Source organism: Podarcis bocagei (genome assembly GCF_964188305.1).
Source record: "Podarcis bocagei genome assembly, chromosome: Z".
In the NCBI taxonomy this organism is placed as follows: Eukaryota; Metazoa; Chordata; class Lepidosauria; order Squamata; family Lacertidae; genus Podarcis; species Podarcis bocagei.
The window spans coordinates 48,621,555-48,645,782 of record NC_138140.1 but is presented as its reverse complement, the minus strand read 5'-3'; the positions used below and the strand labels follow the sequence as shown (position 1 = coordinate 48,645,782).

The 24,228-nt window shown below is 43.6% G+C and overlaps 1 protein-coding gene across 7 annotated transcripts in view; it reads right to left on the bottom strand.

Annotated features, from left to right (window-relative positions):
* The window catches only part of FGF13 (fibroblast growth factor 13), a 256,086-nt gene that overhangs the window by 3,369 nt on the left and 228,489 nt on the right, over positions 1 to 24,228 (bottom strand). For all 7 annotated transcript variants that reach the window (XM_081179064.1, XM_081179067.1, XM_081179070.1 and 4 more), the window contains 2 exons: positions 24,019 to 24,122; positions 191 to 389 (listed from right to left, as the gene is read on the bottom strand). In XM_081179064.1, coding sequence (XP_081035190.1) covers positions 191 to 389; positions 24,019 to 24,122 — 303 coding nt within the window. The remainder of the gene's footprint in view (positions 1 to 190; positions 390 to 24,018; positions 24,123 to 24,228) is intronic.

Below are 24,228 nucleotides of genomic sequence, written 5' to 3'. Positions count from 1 at the left end.
ACCTGGAGGTGCCAGGAATTGAACCTGGGACCTTCTAAATGCAAGGAGGGGGCCTTGCCACTGAACTACACTTCCTCCCTGCACATTTTCAACGAATGTCAGAAAAGCCTGCACTTTGGTCAAGCATGCAGAGGAGTCTGGCATTCCAGTGCACCTGCAGAGCTCTGTGCATGCCTGGATATTTTTTTACCTTTTAATGGTTTGGGAAGGAAATGTGCCGCCGCTTTGTTTTTCTTGACATGGTTTCCTTTCATGATCTCCCCTTCTTTGTTCAGACCCAAGTACCAGCCTCTCCCTGATTGCTGCTGTCTGTAGATCATGGACGAGTATGTCACATAGTAGTTTTCAAAAACCGACTCTTTGAACTTGCATTCTGGTGTGAAATGTTCCTGCAAAGGAAGGGAAGGGAAAGGATCAATATGTGCCAAACATAACATCTGCTAATGCAAAGGGGAGGGAGGAAACATTTGATAATTTGCAGGCTTCCACAGGCCAAAAGGGTTTCTCCTCCTCCTGCCCATTTAGAGATCAGTGGCCTTCAAAAGAATTAGTGCAAGAAATAACACAATTTGGAGCACACGGACCAATTCTAGGAGCAGCCTGAAGGTAGCGTGATAATAAAATCTCAAGTGAAGAAGTATTGATCAGAAAGAGAATCTTGTTATCAGATCACTAGCACCAGCAAGAAGACAGGGGTGAACAGACCTGCGTCAAGGATGGGAAATGCCTAGACTGAAAAAAAGATTTAGAGGGAGAATGCAGGGAGCAAACGGTCTTTTACCAACTGAATGATGTTAAAACAACATCTACCGGCTACCTCATTACATTGCAATTATTTATTCATACCCTTTTATCAGCATGCTGCAGGCTGGATGCCCTTGGAAGCCTACAATAGCTACTGCAAGACCCGCGATGTAAAACCAAAACAAAACAGGGAGAGCGACAGACAAAATGGTGGTCTTAAATTTACATGACTGTCTCTCAAGGATTCCTTGTGTAAGGCCTCTGTGAGCTGACAGGAGTTTTGGAGAAAAGTTGAGAGAGGAAGGGAATGAGGCTTAATGGTAAAGAATGATGGACAGTTGTCAAAGTGATTAGCAAAGGCAAGGTGCTGCTCTTACTTCTTTGAGAAATGGGCTTCAAGCTTTGCTTTCGTTTGCAATGGAAGCATATAGGGGGCTTTGTAAGCAATCTAGTCTGCTGCAGGAAATCTGAAGCATCTCCAAGAGAGGCCTGCTTAGCCTCTACATTAAGATGCCGAGCAGGAGAATGTTAAATTTTAAAAGTTACAATTCTCAGATAATAATATTATTTGAAACCATATGCCAACTATATGGGGTTTGACAGCGGGTCAGCATAGATGGACTCTCTGCACCGTAACTTCTTACAAAAGACCAAGTGATTCATCAGAAAGATAATACTATGCCCCCCCCCCTTTGAGCAATGGATAGAAGACATGACAACTCCTGCAATAAACGAATGGATAGCTTTTAGACATAGATTGTGTATTAATAAATACAATGATATTTGGAATCCATTCAGACATCATGTGAGACCACAGTTAGGGAAACTTAGCTTGATGCCTGGACTGATGAACTATGGTTTGCAATCAAGACCACAGAATCAGGAAACTTTCTGAATCAACAAAATCCAATTATGCTTATTGCTCCACCGTCAGAGGCTGCTAGAGATAGTATACTTATGAAGCTGAGGAGGTAAAAACTGAAAGCAATTCAGGCAGCTCTTAGCCACCATTTGCCTTTTTAGTATTTAGCCATGGTTTGTATGTTATGTGTTTTGCACAAACCATAGTTTGCCAGAGTCTCTGAAATTGAGCATACTGTGAAGGACTCAAGAACAAAATATGAGTTTGAATTGATTTTCAATTTGCTAACTGAAATGAGAATATTTGCAGCAAAAATCGGGAATGAAACAATTTACCTTCAGTCCAGCACTGGAGTGACAGAGCTTGGTAATCACGAGTCTTCTAAGATTAACATACTAAATGCAAAATGGGGACATACTTACTGCAATCAGTAAGCGTTTGTTTTCACATTTCCCATATTAGCTTTCTTGAGCCTTATGATCCACGCTATCAGCCTCATCTGCTGCCCCACAGGTTAGAAATAGATTTAATGAGCTTAAGTGACAGGATGGTAGATTTTGATGGAACATTAGGAGACACTTATAAACAGTAAGAGCAGTTCATCAGTGGAACCAATTACCATTGAGGGGGTTGGCAGGCTCCCCTTCACTGAAAGTCTTAAAGAGGCTACGACAGCTATCTGCTGGGGATGATCCAGTTTTAGATTTTATTCCTTAAGCAAGTAGTTAGACTAGATTACTTTCAGGGACCCTTCTAATTATTCTGTAATCCACGGCTTGCCACTGTCAGGTTACGTATGGGGCAGGCAGGTATGAGAGAGGTGGTCTGTAGTGGCATCTCAATTCTGTATTCTTAGAACCCAACCATAATCAGCCTGGTTCCACCATAGTTTATATTTTGCAGAACTTAGAATGTTTAGAACAACATTCCCTTGATCTTTTCTAACTGATAATGTGTTTTAGTGGGCTTGTTTCTTACATATTTTAGCTATGGGTGCTTTAATGTAGTTGTTTTAGTGTGTATTTTAATTATGGGTAGCTGTAATTTTTTAGTAATTGTTTTTATTCTTGTTTCTTTGCTGTTGGCTTTGATTTGCTTGGCATTTTGTCTTGAAATGAAAGGCAGTTTATAAATTCTAACAGCAACAACTGTACTTTCCCCAAGTAACTGTCTCAAACAGGCATTTGCTTTCAACTGACTGATTTAAACATATTTTAGTCTCCTGTTGCTTTTCTCAAATTACTACTTTTATACAACAATGCAATCCTATGCATCTTTTATCAGAGGTTAGACCCGTTGTGTTCAGTGGGGCTTACTTCATAGTCAGCATGCATTGGATCACACTATCCAACTTATATTTTATAAATGTGATTATTTTATAACCTATGGTTTCTACTGTTCTGTGTTTGCTGTTTATGAACAGTTATGGGTCTGTGCTATGGGTTGCTGTACGGCTTTTATTTCATTACATCTTATTTATTAAATTTCTATCCTGCTCTTCTTCTTCTTCTAATTTTTAAAACCATTTATTTCTATTTTCAGATAAAAGCACGTAACATAAAAACAAATAGCCCCTTCCCCTCCCCCACAGAAGTGCACAAACTAGAAAAAATCAAAGAGAAGAATTATTTCCCTCATTGAACAAAAGTGCCGTTCTAAAAGTCCCAATGTGTTGCTGGCAGTCTGTAATCATGCTCTTTTGACATTGCATAAGTAATAGAGTTATAGCAAGTTGAGTAAAAAGTGTTGGATTTAGTCAAGTTGGAGTAGTTAATTTGTCCATTGATATCAAGCCCCAAAGCTGTGAATGCCAAGCCTCAAATTAGTCTGTATTTAATGTCCTCTCAAACCTGGAGATGCTAAGCTTTGCTGCTGTCATTAGGGTGGGCTATAAGGTCTTTATGGGGGAAATCTTGGGTATCCTCTGCATAATATGCTAACAAAGCAATATTATCTTTTTTCTGTTATGCTTGTGTTGTAAGTTGCTTAGAGACTCCTGATGTAGCAAATAAAATTATTAAATACATCAAGCCATTATTAACTATTATAACTATTATCATTATTTATAAACCACTTTGGGTATTTTGCTTAGAAATGTATGCTAACCATTAATGGAAATAAATAAATGCATACATTGGAGGCACAGACTATGGCAAAACAAAAGAAATAACATGACATTTTGTAAAATTTGATAAATACCGTAGATCTTTACGTTTGAGGGATATATTGCAAGTGAATATTTCTGTGAGACATATGGATAGAACCATAAAATTGTAGCCCCCAAGGATCATTCAGTCCAACCCTCTGCAATGCACGAATCCCTGGGTGGGCTCGAACCAACAATTTTCTGGTTAACAGCCAGACCCACATTGCACCACAGGATGTTTGAGTGTGTCACACATGCATACATACGGTGGTGCCTCACAAGACGAAATTAATTCGTTCCACGAGTTTTGTCGTCTTGCGATTTTTTTCGTCTTGCGAAGCACGGTGTCGGGAAAGTTTTGGAAAAGCTTCAAAAATCACAAAAACCTCAAAAAAGGCTACCACACCCCATTCTATGAGTTGCTCCTCAAAGTCAAGTCACAACTGTATTAACGGTGTTAAGAAAAAGGAAACAAACTTGCAAGACGTTTCCGTCTCGCGAAGCAAGCCCATAGGGAAAATCGTCTTGCGAAGCAGCTCAAGAAACAAAAAACCCTTTCGTCTAGCGAGTTTTTTGTCTTGCGAGGCATTCGTCTTGCGAGGTACCACTGTATGTAATAAAGCATATACGGTAAATATACTTGTTCCTCTCCTCAGACACATGTATTTGTCATGTACATCCAGTTCATTAAAAAGGATAAAGTGCTCACAGCATTCCAGACGGTTCAGAGTAAAGCACTTCTTTTGCTTGATGCTTGCTGAAGCAAGCTGGCGGGAACGAAGAGTAACACCGTAGAGTACGTCATCCAATTAAGAGCAGTAGAAGCGGAGCCAAGAGCGTGCCGCGGGTGATTATAGCTTGTGTACAGTAATTTGCTGCTGTGCAGAGAGTGCAACACTTGCTCCATTCAGAGATGAATGATCAAATTAGGAGCCAAGCCACACCATCTTCATCTTGCAATTTCTTCTTATGGCCCCCTTGCTCAGTCGTGCTGGAAATGCAGCTGCAACTTTCACCCGGTGGGATGCTTTCGTGGGCTTGCATAAGTTTAGGAGACATGGGTAGCTGTTGACTGATCGGGGCGTTTGAACGCTAGTCTCCCGACTTCTATCCCAATGCTTTCTAACCACACTGGCTTACATAAGCTAATAACTATGTGTTTTGGGACACACTAATAGCTACGTGCTTTATCCTTGGCTACTGGTCATCAGGGCTGCACAGAACTCAGGCGACATCAGATGTTTGTGGTGCAGGAAACCAAATGTCAAGACAAGTCGGTCTTCTAGGAACCTCAGCTGATGACCCCCTTTGACTCATCCATCCAAGGTATTTCTAGGAACACTCATCTACTCATTGCATCCAGGAGTCTGCCTCATATTGCGTCAGGCAATGTGCCCTTCTAGCCCAGTATTGTCTACTCTGGCCGGAAGCTGCTCCCCAAGATCTTAAGCAGAGAAGTGCCATTCCTGACAATTCTATGAAGAAGTGCCAGGGATTCAACTGGGGACCTTTGGTGAGCAAAGTATTTTCCCCTGCCCTGCAAGTTTATTTTTGGAAATGCCCATATAGTGCAGCATCTGAAGGCAGCCAAATGTCCTGTTGAACCCTCAGGGGTTTTCTTCATGAAAATTATCTCCATCGAGTGACTACTCTCAGTCACTCAGCAACCCACTCCTTTGCTACTTGCACATTATCAAGAAGCAGGATCCCATTACCACAGCATGACCACTGAGCTAAAAGTGTCTTTATAAAAAGAACAACATGAAGTTGGCATTTCCATCCAGCTCTTGATACATCAGGATTAAATTATAAGATAAAGCCAGCCGCCTCCGTGGCAGACTGATAGAGATGCAATTTGCAGCGTTTTTGTTTTTGCTTTAAAAGTTAACCTCGACAGCCTCCACCATCAGTCAGTTAACGATCAGTCAACAACAATGGGATAAGGGTGGAAGTTAAGTGGTAGAGCACCTGCTTTGCATGCAAAAGATCCCTGGTCCAACCACCAGCATTTCCAGGTAGGGCTAGGAAGAAAACCTGCCTGGAGGAGCTGCTGCAAGTCACTTCAGACAATCCTGAGCAAGATGGACCAAAGTTCTGATCCCGTGTAAGGCCACATTCACACCATACATTTAAAGCACCGTAACAAATTACCCATACTCCCCAAGGAGAAAATAACAACATTGAACTCGCCAATAACCACTGTGGAGGTGCAACAAGCCATTCAAAGATCCAAGATAGGGAAGACACCGGGCCTGGATGACCTCCCGGCTATCTATTACAAAGAAATAGAAGAATCATTACTTCTACCCATGAAAGATATAATGAATGGTATTCTTTTGAATGATATATTTGTTTTTGTATGGTGTAGGTGTAATGGGTGTTTTTCCTTTGTGTATTATAAAAAACCAAATAATTTTTTAAAACAAACAAACAAATAAATAAAAGCACCATAATTGCAATTCAAAGAGTCAAGGTATCTCCTAAAGAAGTTATTTAAGTGTTCTGTGAGTTGTCAGGAGGCTTCCTATTCCCCTCTCAGAGCTACAGTTTCCAGAGCTCTCTGGGAAGGAGGATTGATGACTAGTTGCCAGACTAATAGATAAGGGGTATATAGACAAGGGGTAGCTAACACAGTGCCCTCCAGCCCAATACAATAAGGCCTATGGTCAGGGATGGTGCGTGAAACAACCTTTGGGTGGGGGGCTTCACTTTAGCTATCCCTGAAATAAGCAATGTACTGAAAATTGTCTCAAACCTTTGTTGAGTTAGGGACTTCCCCTGCATGAGAAAGCAGGCTGCAGCAGATTGAGTGGACAAGACCAATAGTGGGTCCAACGATCAAGAAGGCAGTTATTGAACATGCTGTAGAGAGAAGTGAAGAGCAGATGGGGCTCGTCCACCTGGGAAAGTAGCCCATCTAGGAGAACTCTGATCCTAAACCTTCACTGCCTTGTGGAATATATTTGGGAGAAGAAAAGGCTATGGAGTAAACCCCACACAAATCCAGAGCAGAGTCCCTAAGGCATTTGACTGGCACCCTGCATTCCTCCTTCCGGCAACTCCTGCAGCCAAGCTGGTGGCAAAGGGATTGCTCTGCTTTCCTTTGGACCACATCAGTGAGGCCAAGATGGGGTCTTGTCATCTGGGCACCTCAGGAACATCCTCCATACACACTGCCCGGGCCCCAGGGAGGTCACTTCAGTGCTGCTAACGCAGCAAAAACAACATGGGAGGCAGCAGTTATGAGTTACCAGCAGCCATGGAAGGCACTGTGGTTCTCTAGTGGTTTCTCTTTACCCCTGAAGGCACACTCTATTGTCTCTTGAGACAGACAGATGCAAACCACAGCAATACACTGAAAACCCACCATTAGAATGGGTGAGCCATGTTTGGAGAGCAGGCTCATATATTCCAAGAAGTTAAGAGGGTGTTTTTGTCAGGAGTCCAATATTGTCTGTTTGAGGTCTGCAGAGAGACACACACATTGCAGCCAAACTCCACAGCCTGACTGTTAGGGCAGGCCAACCAGCACTGGAAGAAATGGCCACCCACTTGGATGGTTTTAAAAGAGGATTGGATGGATTCATGGAGGACAAGGCAATAAATGACCATTAAGTAAGATAGCTATGCTCTGCTTCCACAGTCGGAGGCTATAGGAGGGGAGACTGCCCTTCTGATGGGGTTCTGCTTGAAAGTTTCCCATGGACATCTGTTTGGCCACTGTGAGAACAGAATGCTGGACTTGATGGGCCATTGGCTTGATGCTGCAGGCTGTTCTTATGTTTTTGTGAGAACATATGCATCACTCTTATGTAAGAACAGGTCACATTCACCCAGTACATATAAAGCACTCTTATAGCACTTTAGAAGTTGTGGCTTCCTCTCAAGAATCCTGGGAACTGTGGTTTGTTAGGGGTACTGAGAGTTGTAAAGGATGTGTTGATACGACCTCAGATCATCCACCTAACCAGTTGAATATTAGTAGTAGTAGTAGCAGCAGCAGCAGCAGTAGTAAAATGAAGAAGTAATAATTCACAACCCCTACAGCAGAAAACAAACTTCTCTTCTAAAGAGAAAAGGCCCAGCAAGTTCCATTTGCCACCCATAATTCTTTGCCCTGCCTGGTGCTCCAAACTGTAAATTAGCCAGACCTTTTGTTCAAACAAAGCAAGTATCTTATTATTTTAAGCTTCTTCACCGTGCTGCTCTGCATAATAACCCGACAGATGGATCTGGAATCTGGTCTATGTGAAAGAGCCCTTTCCAGCATTTTTACTCCAGAGAGAGAAGAGAAGAGAAGAGAAGAGAAGAGAAGAGAAGAGAAGAGAAGAGAAGAGAACTAACCAGCTCTTTTGCAATGGTTGAAACCGCCAACTCCTCTGAAAGCTCAAAGATGTTCAGTAAATGGAAGGGCTTTCCCCAAAGACCTAACAGCCTTGGTCGATGATGAAAGAACTCCAGCACTGTTCAAACTCGGGGGCTGCCTTTTCACATCAGGCAGACAGGTTGATCGCTAAAACACATATTACTGCACACATATAGCACCTGTGCTTTAAAAAATGAAAAGAAAAGATGGCACCAACTGCCTCTTGGCAAAGGTTTTATTATTATATTTTAAGGCCTGGTTAGCTTGGGGCCGTGCAGTGTTGGGGATTCCCCCCCCCAAAAAAAACAACCCAGAAAGTTTTCAAAGGCTTTGTTTTTCCATGGCCATTTTTCCATTTCATAATGGAACTTTTCATAATGCATTTCCACCCCATTTCATAATGCTTGACAAAACCCTGATGGCCACCAACCTGGATGGCTTTAAAAGAGCGTTAGACCAATTCAGGGAGGATGAATGCTATCAATGGCGATGGGCTATGTTCCGCTATCAGATCCACTGTGTCTCTGAATACCAATGGCTGGGTATCACAAGTGGGAGAGAGCTGTTGTGCTCAGGTCCTGCTTTTGGGTTTTCCACTGGCGTCTGATTACACTTACACACAAACAAACACACACACACACACACAGAAACAATTTCACCACCACCACCTGTTTCCACCCATTTCCCAGAAACATGTAAAGGGGAGAATATCAAACCTGGTCTTGGTTTGTGACATCTCATTGAAATGCATAACTTTTGATATATATATATATATATATATATATATATATATATATATATATATATATATACACACACACACACACACACACACACACACACACACACACAACACCAGTGATACTAGGATCCTAGTTTGTTGCTGAAATTGGCTGTGTGTTTTTTAATAAAAATATGATTATTGCATTCATTTTGCTTGCTCTTACTTTTTCTGGCTTATTGCTATCATTTCAAATATCAACCGGCCCCAGGATTATCTGATGAAGAGCTGGTTAAAAACTGACAATAACTAAATAAATGTAAGCAAATAAATGAATCAACTACAATGGCTTTGTTCTGCCTCCAGTGACAGAGGATGCCTGCCTCCTTGCATATCTGAAGCGTGGAGAGTGCCGTTGGACTCAGGTCCTGCTTGTGAGCTTATGATAGGCTTCTAGCTTGCCACTGTGAGTACAGGATACTAGACAAGGATGGGCCTTTGGCCTGATCCAGTGGGCCTTGCGTTATATTTTTGTTTCATTGGGCATCACAGTTGTGGATAGTGATGTTGCACTTGGATTCTGTTTGTGGGCTTCACAGATGAATCCTGTTGGCTGCCATGAGACAGGATAGTGGACTGGGGGAGGGGGCGGCCTTTGGTCCCAATCCAGCTAAACTCTTCTTACTCTCTTAAATGAATAAATAAAACAGAAGGCTCTACCATGACAACAATTTATGTAGGAGCTGCCAGAAGATTTCCCACCCCCACGTGCTGCCTTGTAATATCAGAAAAGATCAAGCGGAGTCCAATATTAGAAAAGATAAAGGTTTGTCATGGCAAGAGCCTCCATTGACACCCAAGAAAGAATATTTATGAGGAGAAGAGGAAAGAGATGAAAGATAGTGGCGTTGATGTGGCATGCTTTTGAAAAATGGGCCAACAGGTAATTAAGCCTTCAAAAGGAGAGAAAGCAACAGTGGCTTGCAAGCTTGCAAGAGATACCAATCTAAATAACGGCACGACTTGTTTACCCTCCCTCTGGGACTGCTCAAATCTCCTTAAAGATCAATCCAGAAGAAGAAGAAAACTCACAAACAAAACATTTCCACTTTTTCCTGGAGAAAACTGCTTGCACATTGTACTCACATGGGAAGCCTGTTGACTGGCATGTTTGGGCCCCTGGTAAGCTCCTACTTTGTAGATTAAAATGCAGCCCAATTTGCCTACCCTAGGGATGGGGATTGTCAGGACTGGGAGCCGAATGTGACCCTCTGGAGATTCTATGTGGCCTTTGGTACTCTTGCAGGCAATGCCTTCTCCCCAGGCTGTGTCCACTGCCAGCCTTGCTCCACACCCTTCTTAAGTGCTTTTTCCTGGCTGGAATGTGTTGAGCTATGAGAATGCCTCTTGCCTGCCTGGATGAAGGATGGAGAGATGTCTTGGTGTGCATGGAAACCTCCAAATTTTGTGTGGCTGGAATGCAACCGGCCATAAAAAAGCAAGAGCCACACCCATTGCTCCACCTCTGGCCCTGCCCACCATTGGTATGTGGCCCCCCAGAAGGTTTCCCAGGAGGGAATGTGACTCTCAGACTGAAAAAAGGTTTCCCCACCCTGGCCTCATCTCTCAGTCTCATTAGTGAGACACCAGATCAAGAGGATTAATGGAAAATGTCATGACATTTACTAATGCTTTGACATACCAATATCAATACCACAAGGTAAATGGTGAGAATGACCATCTCTTACACCATCAAAATTGGAAAATGTCCCATCTTACAGAAACAGATATGTTTTGATTAAATAAAGGCAATGGTTAGCCAAAAATGAAGAAATGAAATTAGGAACCAAAGCGGAGCAGGAGATCTAAAATGGCCAACAACCCCAAGCAGTTAGTAGACTGAAACTTTAGAAGAAATGCCAGTCAAGAGAACCAGGCCCACAGTTTCAAATAAAAGTTGAAGATATCTAGGAGCCCAGTTTTGCATCCAGAAATGGAAGTGAATTCATGTCAGGAGCATATAAATAGGCTGATCCACCCCTATCATTAATTAGAATGGGCATCTTGTGAGGCACCCACCCTCTGATGACTACTCTGTGCACATTTTTCCAAACAAGTGAACTCCTACTTTTAAGGTATAGATTCAGGAGCAGCCAATGTGGTGACTTCCAGAGGTCGTTGGACAACAACTCTAATTGCCCCCAATGGCCAGGGATGGGGCAATCTAACAATATCTAGAGGCTACATTAGTTTAGAATAAAAGAGGAGGAGAGAGAGGAAGGGCATGTACAGTGGTACCTCGGGTTAAGTACTTAATTCGTTCTGGAGGTCCATTCTTAACCTGAATCTGTTCTTAACCTGAAGCACCACTTTAGCTAATGGGGCCTCCTGCTGCCACCGCGCTGCCGGAGCCCGATTTCTGTTCTCATCCTGAAGCAAAGTTCTTAACCCAAGGTAATATTTCTGGGTTAGTGGAGTCTGTAACCTGAAGCGTATGTAACCTGAAGCGTCTGTAACCCGAGGTACCACTGTATTTAAGTAGGCATGGTGTGAAGATAGCAGACTGGGAGGGAGGGGGTTTCCTCCCCCGCTCACAGTGCTAGAACACAGGGAAATCCAATGTTAGAAGATTCAGAACAGATCAAAGGAAAAACATATCCACAAAGCAGATAATTAAGCCTTTGGAATTTGCTCCAACAAGATGCAGCGATGGCCACCATCTTGGATGGCTTCAAGAGAGGGTTAGAGAAGTTCATGGAGGATAATGCAATGTTCTTCCTCCACTCTCAGAGCCTCTAAATACCAGTTGCACACTAGTACAACTGGGGAGAGTGCTGTTGCACTCACATTCTGCTAGAGGGCTTCTGATTAAGTCAGTTGGCCACTGTGATAACAGAATGCTGGACTAGAATGGCCTTTCGGCTGATCCAGCAGGGCTCTTCTCACATTCTTAGAGAGCATTTTCTTCTGGCTTCTTAACACACCAAGGGAAGTCAGCACAGAAATATTAGTTTTGAAGCTCCGACAGCAGGCTCGGAGCTGATATCTATTTGTGGCAAATCCGTTAACCAGCTTCCCAGCAAGAGCTGTGTTCGCAGACCATAGTCTTCCTCTGCCTAAATCACCATCATGCTCATTTGCACATTAAATTTCTACCCAAAAAATAAAAATCAATAATTTCAGAGGACCATGATTGTCAGAAATGTCACAGTTTCAAAAGCAAAAAATTAAACCCAACAGAAAGCTGGAATTTGTTATTTAAATCGAAAGCCGCAGAAAAACTTAATTTCAAGGCAAACGATTAAACGAGAAGCAGAATGTGCACACATGCCAACAAGGAGGGGAGGGGGAGATATATATTAACAGGACAGAATTTGCAAATACAAAAATATGTTTTCCTCACTTAATTGAGCAAATTGGCATTATTAAATTAATGCTTTCTCGAGCTGAACGCTGTGGATATTTTTCCACCACCACTATTCCCTGCCAATGTGTATTTACAAAATTAAGAGAGAGGATAAACTTTCCAGATCTGCTTCCATGCTGCAGAAAAGTCAACATCTGTCAACAGTAATGGCTTTGGAAGGACGACTCGCAGCCAACTCCTGCAAATGCGTAACCCCGAGTTAAGTCCTTCTGTGTTTAATGGTGTTTCAACATAGCTAAGTGTGGATAATATTGCAGCCTTGGGTAGAGGAACTTGCCTTATTCTGAGTTGGAACTTTGGTTCATCTTTCAGTTGTTGCAGATGAAGGGTGAGGACAATGCCAGATTGACTAATCCTCTCTCTGGCTAATCCCTTGACCTTCTTGGTTTATTTTATCTAATAGGGTGGGGATGCTTGACAGGATTCAGGAGGCTGCAAGTTCCTCTGGGGGGGGGGGGGTTGTGGCACAGACCTCTTTAAAAGAAGTATTAAGTAGCCAAATCCTGAAGAAACTTAAGACAGAAGATCTGAAACATCCCCTTCCTGAAGACACTCTTGGATTAAAATAAATTTATCCATATGCATAGTTTGGGGGTGCTCTTGGGTCCATCTCTTTCAGGCCCAAGTCACCTTGGTGCAGGGGTGACCCATCCCATTTTGCCGCCTGAGGCCAAATGGGAAGGTGTCACCTCCCCTACTGAAGCCTTGCTTATCAGGGTTGCTCAGAGGCTGTGGCTTCCAGAAAAATCTCATGAGATCTCTCTAGAAGCTGCCCCAGGGTGCCAACAGGGGAGCTGCCATGGATTCTGCAGTCTGAGGTGGCTGTTTCAGTCCACCTCATGGGTGGGGCAGCCTTGCCTTGGTGGGAAAGGGTGGCTACTACTAGCTTTGGTTAGTATGGCAGCCATGACCATTCCTGAACAGGGTTAGACTGCTGTGATCCATGCTCTGGTAACCTCCATATTGTATTGCTTCAACATGTTTATGTTACAAATTGATTTTGAAGCTGTAGCTAATGCAGAATGTGCTAGCCTGGCTGCTTAGAGGGCCTTTGTATAGGATATACTATGTCTTTGCTGGACAAACTGCACCGGCATTGATTTGCTACCAAGTCAGCTTCTAATGTATTCCTCTTGACTTAAAGCCCTAAACAACTTGGGACCAAGCTATCTGAAAGACATCTGCTAAGCTCACTGTGATATGTTGGGAAGGGTCTGCTTTGTTGGCCTCTGTCTGTCTCAAGAGACAGTGGAGTATGCCTCGGGGTGGAGGGAGATAAACCACTGCCCTAGCAGCACCAATGTGACCTCTCCAGGTTGCAAGCCCGGGCAGTGTGTATGGTGAACGTTCCTGAGCTGCCCATCTTGGCCTCACTAATGTGGTCCAAAGGAAAGCAGGGCAATACATTTGGCATCAGTTTGGCTGCAGGAGTGGCTGGAAGGAGGCATATAAGATGCCATCCAACCACCTTAGGGACTCCACACTGGATTTGTGTAGGGTTTACTCCTTAGCCTTTTCTTCTCCTGAAGATATCCCACAAGCCAGCAGAGGTTTAGGATCAGAGTTTTCCTTCTCCCTGATGAGCTAACTTCCCAGGTGGACAAGCCCCATCTGCCCCTCACATGCAGCACATGCAGAAACCACCTTCTTGGCTGTGGGACCCACTACTGTTGTTGCCCATTCAATCCGCCAAAGCCTGTCTTCACATGCAGAGGGAAATCCAAAGGGTCTACTATTGGTATGCAAATGTTCATATGGCTGTAATGTGGGCCATGGCTCAGTGGCACAGCATCTGTTTTGTATGCAGAAGATTCCACATTTAATCCCCAGCATCTCCAGGTAGAGCTAAGAGAGACTTCAGTCGCAAACCTTGGAGAGCTTGTGCCAGTCAGCATAGACAATACTGAGCTAGACAGACCAGTGGTCTGACTCAGTACAAGGCAACTTTCTGTGTCTTGTGACACCACTGTCATAAGAAAAAAATTACATGAGAAATTGGGGGGGGGGGGAATACCTGACCACTGGGGAAAAAGAAAATCCCACAGAAATTGAAGCAGCTGATCAACAGAGCCAGTTCTACTGAACATTTTGCCATATGACCTGTTTCCAGGGTTTGCAGATGCTCATCTCCACCATTTCAGACCCTTCCAATAGGTGCTGTTGATGCCTATTGATTATATTGGACAAAGACATCCTAATGTGGAGAGATCTTCTCATTATCAGTTTAATTTGGAGACAATTAACTTTGCTTTTCTGATTGATATCTGGCTGTTCTTGTTATTTGTATTTAGGTTTTCTTTTAATGTCAGCTATTAATTGTACAATTAAAAGTAATAAATAGTACTCAAAGGGTCAAAACTAATATAGCAATTTCTTCCAGGTCTCAAATGAAACAATTGAAATGAATGTTGCAGACTGGCTTGTTTATTCAGAGTGCAGCATTAGGGTGTTTTTTTGTTTTTTTGACACATAATTCAGAGTTTCCTTTATGGAGGATTTGGATGTGTTGGGCAGTGGGGAGGGGGGGGGGTGAAGATCCTTGCACCCCCCCCAAGCACCTATGAGATATCTCTCTCACACTGCTCCATTATGCATTGCAGAGAAAATTCTTATCCATGAAGGATTTCAAAGCCATGTGCAGCTCAGATGAATTTGCAAATGCATGTGTAATGAAAACAATGAACCTAGTGGGGTTGTCCGAATGTGGTGGTTCAAACTCCTGGTTGCCTAACTTTCTTGGATAAGGATCCCCAAACTGTGATCCTTGGTCCACCAGTGTTCTGCAAACTTCATTCAGGTGGTCCATGGCATCTGTGGATTTGTGGCTGAAGAAGAGAGATGGCGATCACGTTAAATGTCAACACTGGTTGCTGACTGCATTTTTATTGCTTTTTATATTGTATTTTATTATATTACAATTTCAATTCTATGGAATTCAAACTGTAATGAAATAATACAATATACAGGCATACCACAGAGATACTGCTGGTTCAGTTCCAGACCACTGCAATACAGCAAATATTCCAATAAAGTGAGCCACACTTTTTTGTTTGTTTCTTTGTTTTCCAGTGCATATAAAAGTTATATTTATACTATATTGCAGTCCATTAAGCCATGGCCCTTGGCTGCAGGGGCAGGGGGCAAAAAACCTGGCTCTAGCCATAGCCAGCTCCACTCCCTTGGCCAGAAGAGGAGCAGTGGTGGAGGGGGTGGGCTTCCTTTCCCTGGAAACAGCCAGGCTGCCTGCAGCTGCACCCATGTCCCCATTAGGAGAAATATCTGCAAAGTGCAAGAAGGCAAAACATAATAATGTGAGGTGTGCCTGAACACATATTGCTGCATGCAATTTGGCTAATGTAAACATTTGCACAAAGCACGTCCCCAAATACATTGCATTTTGTGTGTGCTACTTTCATTAATATATGCATTTGCATGTACAATTTGAACGTAGTATGTGCATTTTTGTACACACAACTTGACTGGGGAACTGCATTGCAAAATTCAGAGAAGTGCAACTCTTAAAGGATGACCATGTTTTGGGTTGCATATTGTAAATGAGAGGCATTCACTTTTAATGTGAACTGAATCTTTCTCTCATTCCTATAAGGTACTTGGTCGGGAAGCAAAACACACAGATCTGGGATAACCTTTGCTCCCACAGTCCATGAAAGGCCTAGATCCAGGGTGGAGAACCTCTGGTCCAGGACCGAATGTGGCTCCCCATAGCTCCCTATCTGGCTGCCAGGTCTGTTCTCAGTTCCCATCTCTCACTGCCCCTCCTCTATGCCTTGCTTTGGCTTGGCTGGAAGTGCCCGTGGCTGGTGACCATGCCTCTTGCTTGCCTAGATGGAGAAACGGGTGTGCAGAATCCTCTGGCTTTCACCTGGCTGGAACGTAGCCTAGGGAGTGACCGTCATATTGGATGCTCTGCCCATTATTTTTACCGTCAGCCCCTTACCCAATTTTACTTCCAGCTCCATCTACTACAGACATGCAGGCCCCGCCCCCAAAAAAGGCTGTTCAGGGTTTAAAAAGGTGCCTGACCCTGGCCTAGCTTTCCCCCACAGTGAACCACAGGAATTTGTCCTTATTTAATCTTATAGAAGAGAGAACGGATGAATTCTAAGGATGCCCATCTGACCCAGTGTTAGAGAGATTTCTGGTGGGGCAGAACATGACTGGGCATGTGGCAACCCTCACCTCTACCGATGTGCCACTTCTTGCATTATTCAATTCAAATCAGATCCATTTTTTGAGGCCATTTGGAGCTGCTTTAGCAAGGCAGGGGCAGAACGAGGTTTGCTCTCTCTCGTACGTTAGATCTTCCTTTCCTTTGTGCTAGCACCGAGTTTTTTGGAGGGAGGGATTTTTTCTTATCTTTTTTGAACCATCTCAAAAGCTGCAAGCATCAGCCTCGCAATGACAAAAGGAATGTGTGGGCGTGCAGTTGATCAATTCTAGACTGTCACTGGCTTTTCATTTACTACTCTGAATGTGATTTGGGGGTGGGGAGGTTTGTTGTTTTAAAATGAAATGAAATGAAATGCACAGAAGTTGCATGAAATTCTCAAAAACAGAAAATGCCAAAGGAAGAGGAAAGACATGAGGGGAAGGAAACACCACCGAATGTATTAAAAGCACCCAAAAGCCAGTGCAGTTCACTGGGTGGCCTTGGGACAGTCACTGTCTCCTGGCCTAACCTACTTCACAGGGTTATTGCGAGGATAAAATGGGGGAGTGGCGGGAAGAACCACATATGCCATCTTTAGCTTCTTGAAGGAAAGGTGGGATGCAAATGTAATCATGAAGGAAGGCGCATGGTGAGAGGGGAGATTTGATTAGGTTGAATTTCACACATTGAGCGGAAGTGGCCAGTTGGTTCTTTAGCTGCATACTTCTGGTCAGCTTTGTAATGGGAATGTTAGCCTTACACGGGCTCAGGTGCTCCTTTGCATAAAAAATGTTCCTCCCCACTTTGCTTTGCCTGTGGCCCTGCAGGCAGGTTCCCTGCATTGCAGGGGGTTGGGCTAGATGACCCTCGTGGTCCCTTCCATCTCTACAATTCTATGATTCTATGGTAACCAGCACAAGAGAAGCTCAGAAAGAGCCAATGAACCATAGCTCAGTGGTTGGACACCTCCTTTCGATGCTCCAGGCTTAATCTCCAATGGCACCTTTAGGTAGGTGAGGGAAAGATCCCACAGAGCTACCGCCAGTCACTGCAGACAGTATTGAGTTGGATAAACCAGTACAAGGCAGGAAATGTTCACTGTCCAAACCACTGCCAAAGTCACGGGTTTGCATCTGGAAGAAAGCAACAGAAATGGAACTTGTGCAGACTTTGTTTGCAGTGCCGACTCTGCAATGACCTATTGCAGAATGAATCCAGAGGATTTTTAAAAAAGAAAAAGAAAAGAAAAACCAGGGTAAAACCCTCCCTACTTAGAGGGAGATAATTGGCTTCATATAGAAACATCCCTTCGAGAAGCGGATTCCTGGCTGGAACAATTGAAACATTGCTCTTCTGCCTGTACTGCATAAGCATAAGGTAAAACGGCAGCTGGGATTTTTCTCCCCTTGAGTCTCTTGAAGGAAAGAAGGGAGATTCCTGCCAATCCTCTAATATCACACTCAGGAAGGGCCCCTACTGAGGTCCTCTTTATTGTGCATTCATAAAGATTTGTGCTCATGATATTATAAAGGTAAAGGTAAAGGGACCCCTGACCATTAGGTCCTGTCGTGACTGACTCTGGGGTTGCAGCGCTTATCTCGCTTTATTGGCCAAGGGAGCCGGCATACAGCTTCCGGGTCATGTGGCCAGCATGACTAAGCCGCTTCTGGTGAACCAGAGCAGCGCACGGAAACGCCGTTTACCTTCCCGCCAGAGCGGTACCTATTGATCTACTTGCACTTTAGGGCTGGTCAAACACAGCCCCTCTTTCCATACTGTCTGTGCCTGGACAAACTGCTTCATTTCCAATCATTGCATATCCTTTAACTTCCTGCTGAAACCCCTTAACTTTTCACACGACAAACATTCTGGGGGTTGTTTGACTGATTTTGTTGTGATATGGCCCCTCCAGACACCAGAACTAATAAAGTGGAATGATCTGCAGACAGTATAAATCTACAACTAATGCACTATTGTTAGCACCTTCCGCACCTTTAAAGCAGTATCATGCCATTTTAACCAGTTGCAGCTTCCCCCCAAAGATTCCTGGGAGCTGTAGTTTGTTAAGGGTGCTGCAAGTTGTTAGAAGACTCTTATTACCCTCACAGCACTACAGTTCTCAGAGTAGTTTGATTTCCAATCCCTTTCCCAAGGGAATTTTGAGAATTGTGACTTTGTGAGGATCTCCTAACAACTCTCAACACTCTTAACATAATTATTTGGGGGAAGTCATGACTGGTTAAAGTGGCATCATGCTGTTTTAAATGCATAGTACACCTGGGGCCTTTGAGGAAAATTCTGCTTGCCATTTTACTCCCCTAGTCCTGATCGTGCTATGATTTAAGCTAAGGTGCAAAACTGCACTGGCTCAAATTATTTCCTTTGAAGAAACAATTCAGGGGTGGCAACATTTTTCTTTCTTTCCTTTTTCGTCTGTGCTTTGCACAAGTCTATCAGGGATGAAGCAGAAATGATAAAGCAAAGGATGGCACAGGGTGGGGTGGAGCAGGAAGGAAGGAAGAAGAGAAATTGGAATAGTGAGGGTTGCGAGTGAAATCACAGTTGCACATAGCTGTCTAAAAGCCAGCCCCATGAGGCCATTAAGTCCAAGGCCAAAGATAGCCACTCCATTGAACCAAAGCTCTGCCACTTCAGCCCACCTGTAATGTGCAAAAGTAGCTCACAGAGATTGTGTAATGTAGAAGAGCCACACTTCCATGGCAGAGCAAATGCTTTGTGTGCAGAAGGACACAACCTTAGCACTTGGCATCTCCAGGGAGAAATGCCTTCAGTCCTGGAGAACCGCTGGCAGTCAGTGCAGAGAATATGGATCAATGGTCTGACTCAGTGTAAGCCAGTAGCTTCCTCTGTTCCCTCTTAAGGAATAACGATGAGGACTAGACTCCTAACTTCTTTTTGAGAGCAAGAGCTGCAGCCACGTGGTGGAGCACACGTGTTGCATGTGGAAGGTTCCAGGTTCAATTCAGGCACCTTCAGGCAGAGTTGAAAGCAAAACTCTGGGGAGTTGCTGCCAGTCAGCATAGGCAATATTGAGCTAGATGCACCAATGGTCTGACTCAGTATAAGGTGGCTTCTGATGCTCCTACAATCGTTGAGTCAGTTGCACTTGAGCTGCTTCTCTCTGCCGGGGAGCTCTCTCTGTCCCCACCCCCTTTCTTTTTTGCGATTCTACCAGCAGCATCTTTTTTTGGCTGCAATTTGCAGATGTGAGAAATCTCTAGAAAGATCTATCTGTCAAACACAAGCCTTGGCAGCCCACACATTCATCACACTCCACAGCCTTAATTCCACCCCATTCCCGATTACGGATCAGCAGGCTCCATAACCAGCCACCGCGCCACTGCTTTCACTTGAGCTGCGGAAGGCTCCTTGCTGGAGGAGCCCGGCATGCTAATTGCTATGCGCTGGGGCACGGGTGAACCTGAGCAAACTGTCAGAATGGAATGAGAAAAATAAACTTCCAATTAGCAAGTGGGGGAGGGGGGGGGAAGAAGCCATTTCCTTAAAAAATAAAAAAAACCCAACCACCAACCTCCTAAGTCCAAGATCATTTATTCATCAGGCCCCTTTCCTTTAAAAAAAGGCAAATGATAAGGTCACTGCATAAAGCAATCCTTTTCAAAGGTGTACAGTTAAGCAGATTCTAACTCTCCAAGAATTTAAGAAGAACCCCACGCCCATCTACTGCATTGTCCTGTTTTCAATAGTGGCTAGCTAGATGCCTCTGGTGTCCCCATGAAGGCAACACCTTGTCCTGCTCTCCCCCCCCCCCCCAAGATATAGTAGTCATAGATAGGCTGCTATGGCACATGGAGGTTCCATTTGTCTGCAACCGCTAACATCCACTGATTTATTGCATTTTCATCCCATCCTTTCTCCTAAGGAGCATAAGATGGCATCCACTGCTCATCTTAACCCTTTCCCATTTTATCCCATTGAAGTAGGTGAGGTCTTTGTGGGTGAGTGGATCTTGTCACTCCCAGTCCAGTACTGTACCCAGGGGAACCCCTGACTCACTGGGTACTGCTGAGCCACCATTTCCATCAACCCTTACCATTGGTCATGCTGGCTAGGGATGCTGGGAGTTGTAGTCCAACAATATCAGGCGGAACAAAGGTTTTCAACCTTCCCTGCCTTAGAATATTCTTCCTCCCCTGCAGCCTATGAAAAGAAGCTCTAGAGAAGAGCAGATGAGGAGTCCTGGGCTGAACATAGCTGATGCTGCACAGAAAGTCAATCAGTAGCTATATGCACCAGAAACCTCTGGAAATATCTTCTCCCAGCAGATTCAGTGAAGCCCAAGCATCTCCCTAGGTAACACCAGGGAGGTGATTAAATCTTTTGCCAATAATAACAATAACAATAATTCATCCTGAATGAGCCCAGGGTGGCAGACACGGCAAGGATAAAACAGTTCTAAAAAATTCTAGAAACAGTTTAAAAACATTATCTCAGGCAAGAATCTTAGGGTTGCTTGGAACAGTGTCTTTCAAACCATCAAATGCCCTGGTAAACAGCAATGTTATACTGTTTCTCCTGAAAGCCAATAGTGAAGGAGGCAGATGCACCTCCACAGGGAGGGCAGTCCACAAATGGGGAACCACCACCAAAAAGGCCCTGTTGTGGGTTAACATCAACTAGTCAACCCTAATGGCAGAACTACTACCAAGTCCTCATTGTAAGATCTGAGATGGATGATATGGGAGAAGATGCACTTTAGGTACTTGAGTCCCAGGCCTCCTAGGGATTTATGTGATAGAATTAACACCTTGAATTTGGCTGGTACCCTATCTGCAGCCAGTGCAGTTCTTTCACTGTGGCAGCAGCAGCAGCAGCAGCGGGTGATTCATTCCTTGGAGGCTGGATCTGCTGCCGCCTGAGGTGGTCATCTCACCTTGCCTCATAGGTGGGGCAGCCCTGCCTTGGAGGGTATAAAACTACTTCCACCCACTTATTCCTGACTACATCATAATAATATGCATTGCACTGCACAACCTCAACCCAGTAAAGAAACAATGAGCACTAACAGCAGGTGCAAACATTAACCTCACACTCAAAGTAGCTCAAAGCAGCCTTACACACCAGCTTCAAGCAAAACACTTTGGTTGCAATCATTTGTTTAAGTGAAAACAAAACACTATCTTCTTTCCAAGCTCCCCTTCCATCCTCAATACATATTTACCATTTGCTGTTATGTAGTCGCACCTCATATTTTACGGGCACAGATTCAATGCACTCACTATTATTGCCATTTATAGACCACTTACCACCTGAAAGATCTCAATGCAGTTTACAAATACATTAAGCATATATACACACAATAAAAGCACAATAGAATCATGTCAAATGATGATATCAGGTTGGTTGGGTGAGAAAATACTGCTTCAGCTCCAGAAGTGTGATTGCCAGGAGAAATCACTGGAGAAATCACTGGAGATTCATCCCCATTCATTGCTACATTTAAGCTGTACATTTACCTGGAAATAAATCCCATAGAACTCAATGGGTAGACAAGTATAAAAGTGCACTGTGGAAGTATAAACTTGTGAGGATTACAGAAAAACTCTTTTCGTGGATGACGTAGAAGAAATCCACCTCTGCAGGACTCCCCCCCCCCCCCTTTGAGGTTCCACTTTATGGGATATGCTTACTGGCATTGAACTCAAAATGCTGTAACCTGTGTTTTTCTTGAGTCATATTTCAAGGGTTTTGGCATTGCATTTGGCATATATTTATATATTTATGTTTTTAATAGCTGTTTAGGATTACTCGGCTCTGCGATTGCAGGCTCTCTTTTTTGGAGATTCGTTGCTTTGGCTTTTTTTTAAAAAAGCCTAGCAACAATAAAAGTCACTTTTTTCTGTTTTTCCATGCAAATACAGTTGTTGTTGTTTTTGTTTTTATTAAGTATTGCACTGAGGACATATGTTCAGAATCCAAATGCCAACATTACAAAAACATTTATTCCTGATGGAATTCAAACATACCAGAACCCAAGAAATATCCGAATGTCAGAACAATAATGGAATACCAGTCTGTTCACCCCTAATCCCCAACTCTGAATTTGGGATATGGCCACATAACCAGATTCTGTAATTGACTAGCCTGCTTTCCACAGACAAACCTGGACCTTGATGTTAAACATAACCACTCTCAAAATGCCTGTTACTTCTAGCCTGAGACTGAGGTGCTCAGGTTCTGCTCATGGGCTTCCCTGGTAAAGGAAAAGGACCGCTGGACGGTTACGTCCAGTCAAAGGTGACTATGGGTTTGTGGCACTCATCTCACTTTCAGACCCTTTCTGGGTCATGTGGTCAGCAGGACTAAAGCGCTTCTAGCACAATGGGACACCATGACAGAAACCAGAGCACACAGAAATGCCGTTTTCCTTCCCGCCACAGTGGCAGTGCCAGATTTACATATAAGCTAAACAAGCTATAGCTTAGGGCCCCACTCTCTTGGGGTCCCCCCAAAAATGTAAAGGAAAAAAACTGGATATACATTTCCAAAATATAAGATAAAAAACAAATAAAATAAAACCTACATACAGCAACAGTGTTTTGTGTTGTGTAGGTCCATAAATTACCATATAGCATATATTCAACACAAAAAACAGCAACAATTTGTGGTTGACAAAGGGTAGCTGGACACATAAAGGGCCCCATTACGTTCAGTAGCTTAGGGCCTCTTCAAAACTAAATCCGGCCCTGCACAACAGTACCTATTTATCTACTTGCACTTTGACGTGCTTTCGAACTGCTGGGTTGGCAGGAGCTGGGACAGAGCAATGGGAGCTCACCCCGTCGTGGGGATTCGAACTGCCAACCTTCTGGTCGGCAAGCCCAAGAGGCTCAGTGGTTTAGACCACAGTGCCACCCACATCCCTGTAGCATCTGATCATCCACTGTGAGAACAGGATGCTGGACCAGATGGGTCATTGGACGGATCCAGCATCCAGACTCTTCTTCTGTTCTTATGAAAAGGTTCCAGGCATACTGTTGGTGACAGTGTCTTATTATGATTATTACATCATTATGCTGTGGATTTCATTTTTTAATTATTGTATTGCATAAATTATGTTCTTAATGTAGTGCTCAGCCCTGGGATCTTTGGATAAAAAGTGGCATAAAAATCCAGATAAATAAATAATGGATAATGCCCTTGGTGGGTTTTTTTTTTGGGGGGGGGGTGCAGATCCATTAGCCAATAAACATTTTTAGTAGTCTGCTTAGCAACATCGTAATGGCCTTAACAACAGAAAGTGCCTCTCTTTTGAGTTACGAAATTACCCTGTGCAGTTTCCTGCCAGTTATCCAAACTTAGCATGGGAGATCAAGTAAGAGGGTTTACATAAGGTGCAAGGCAAAGGATTCAGCTGCAATTCTGCAAAGCAGAACTGAGCACGAGAAGCACGCTGCAATAAACCACTTCCAAAGAGCAGCTCCTATCCCCCATCGTTGCACCAAATAAGCATCATTACATTGTTTCCGGGGCCTGGGTTTCTGACACACACAAGACAGGATAAATAAACCAAGAGTGTGGAATGCAGTTGACACTTACCGAGGTGTACAAGTATCCTTCGCTGTTCATAGCTAAGTACAGTTTTGTTTGGACGCCTTGAATTGCCACCACTCGTAAACCCACAGGTATGAGGTTAAACAAAGCTAGGAAGGAAGAAGGAAGGAAGTTAACCTCTCCAGATTTCAGCAACAATTTCAAATCTTTCATTGAAAGAGACATTTTGTGAATATTTAATATGAGCTTCTTCTT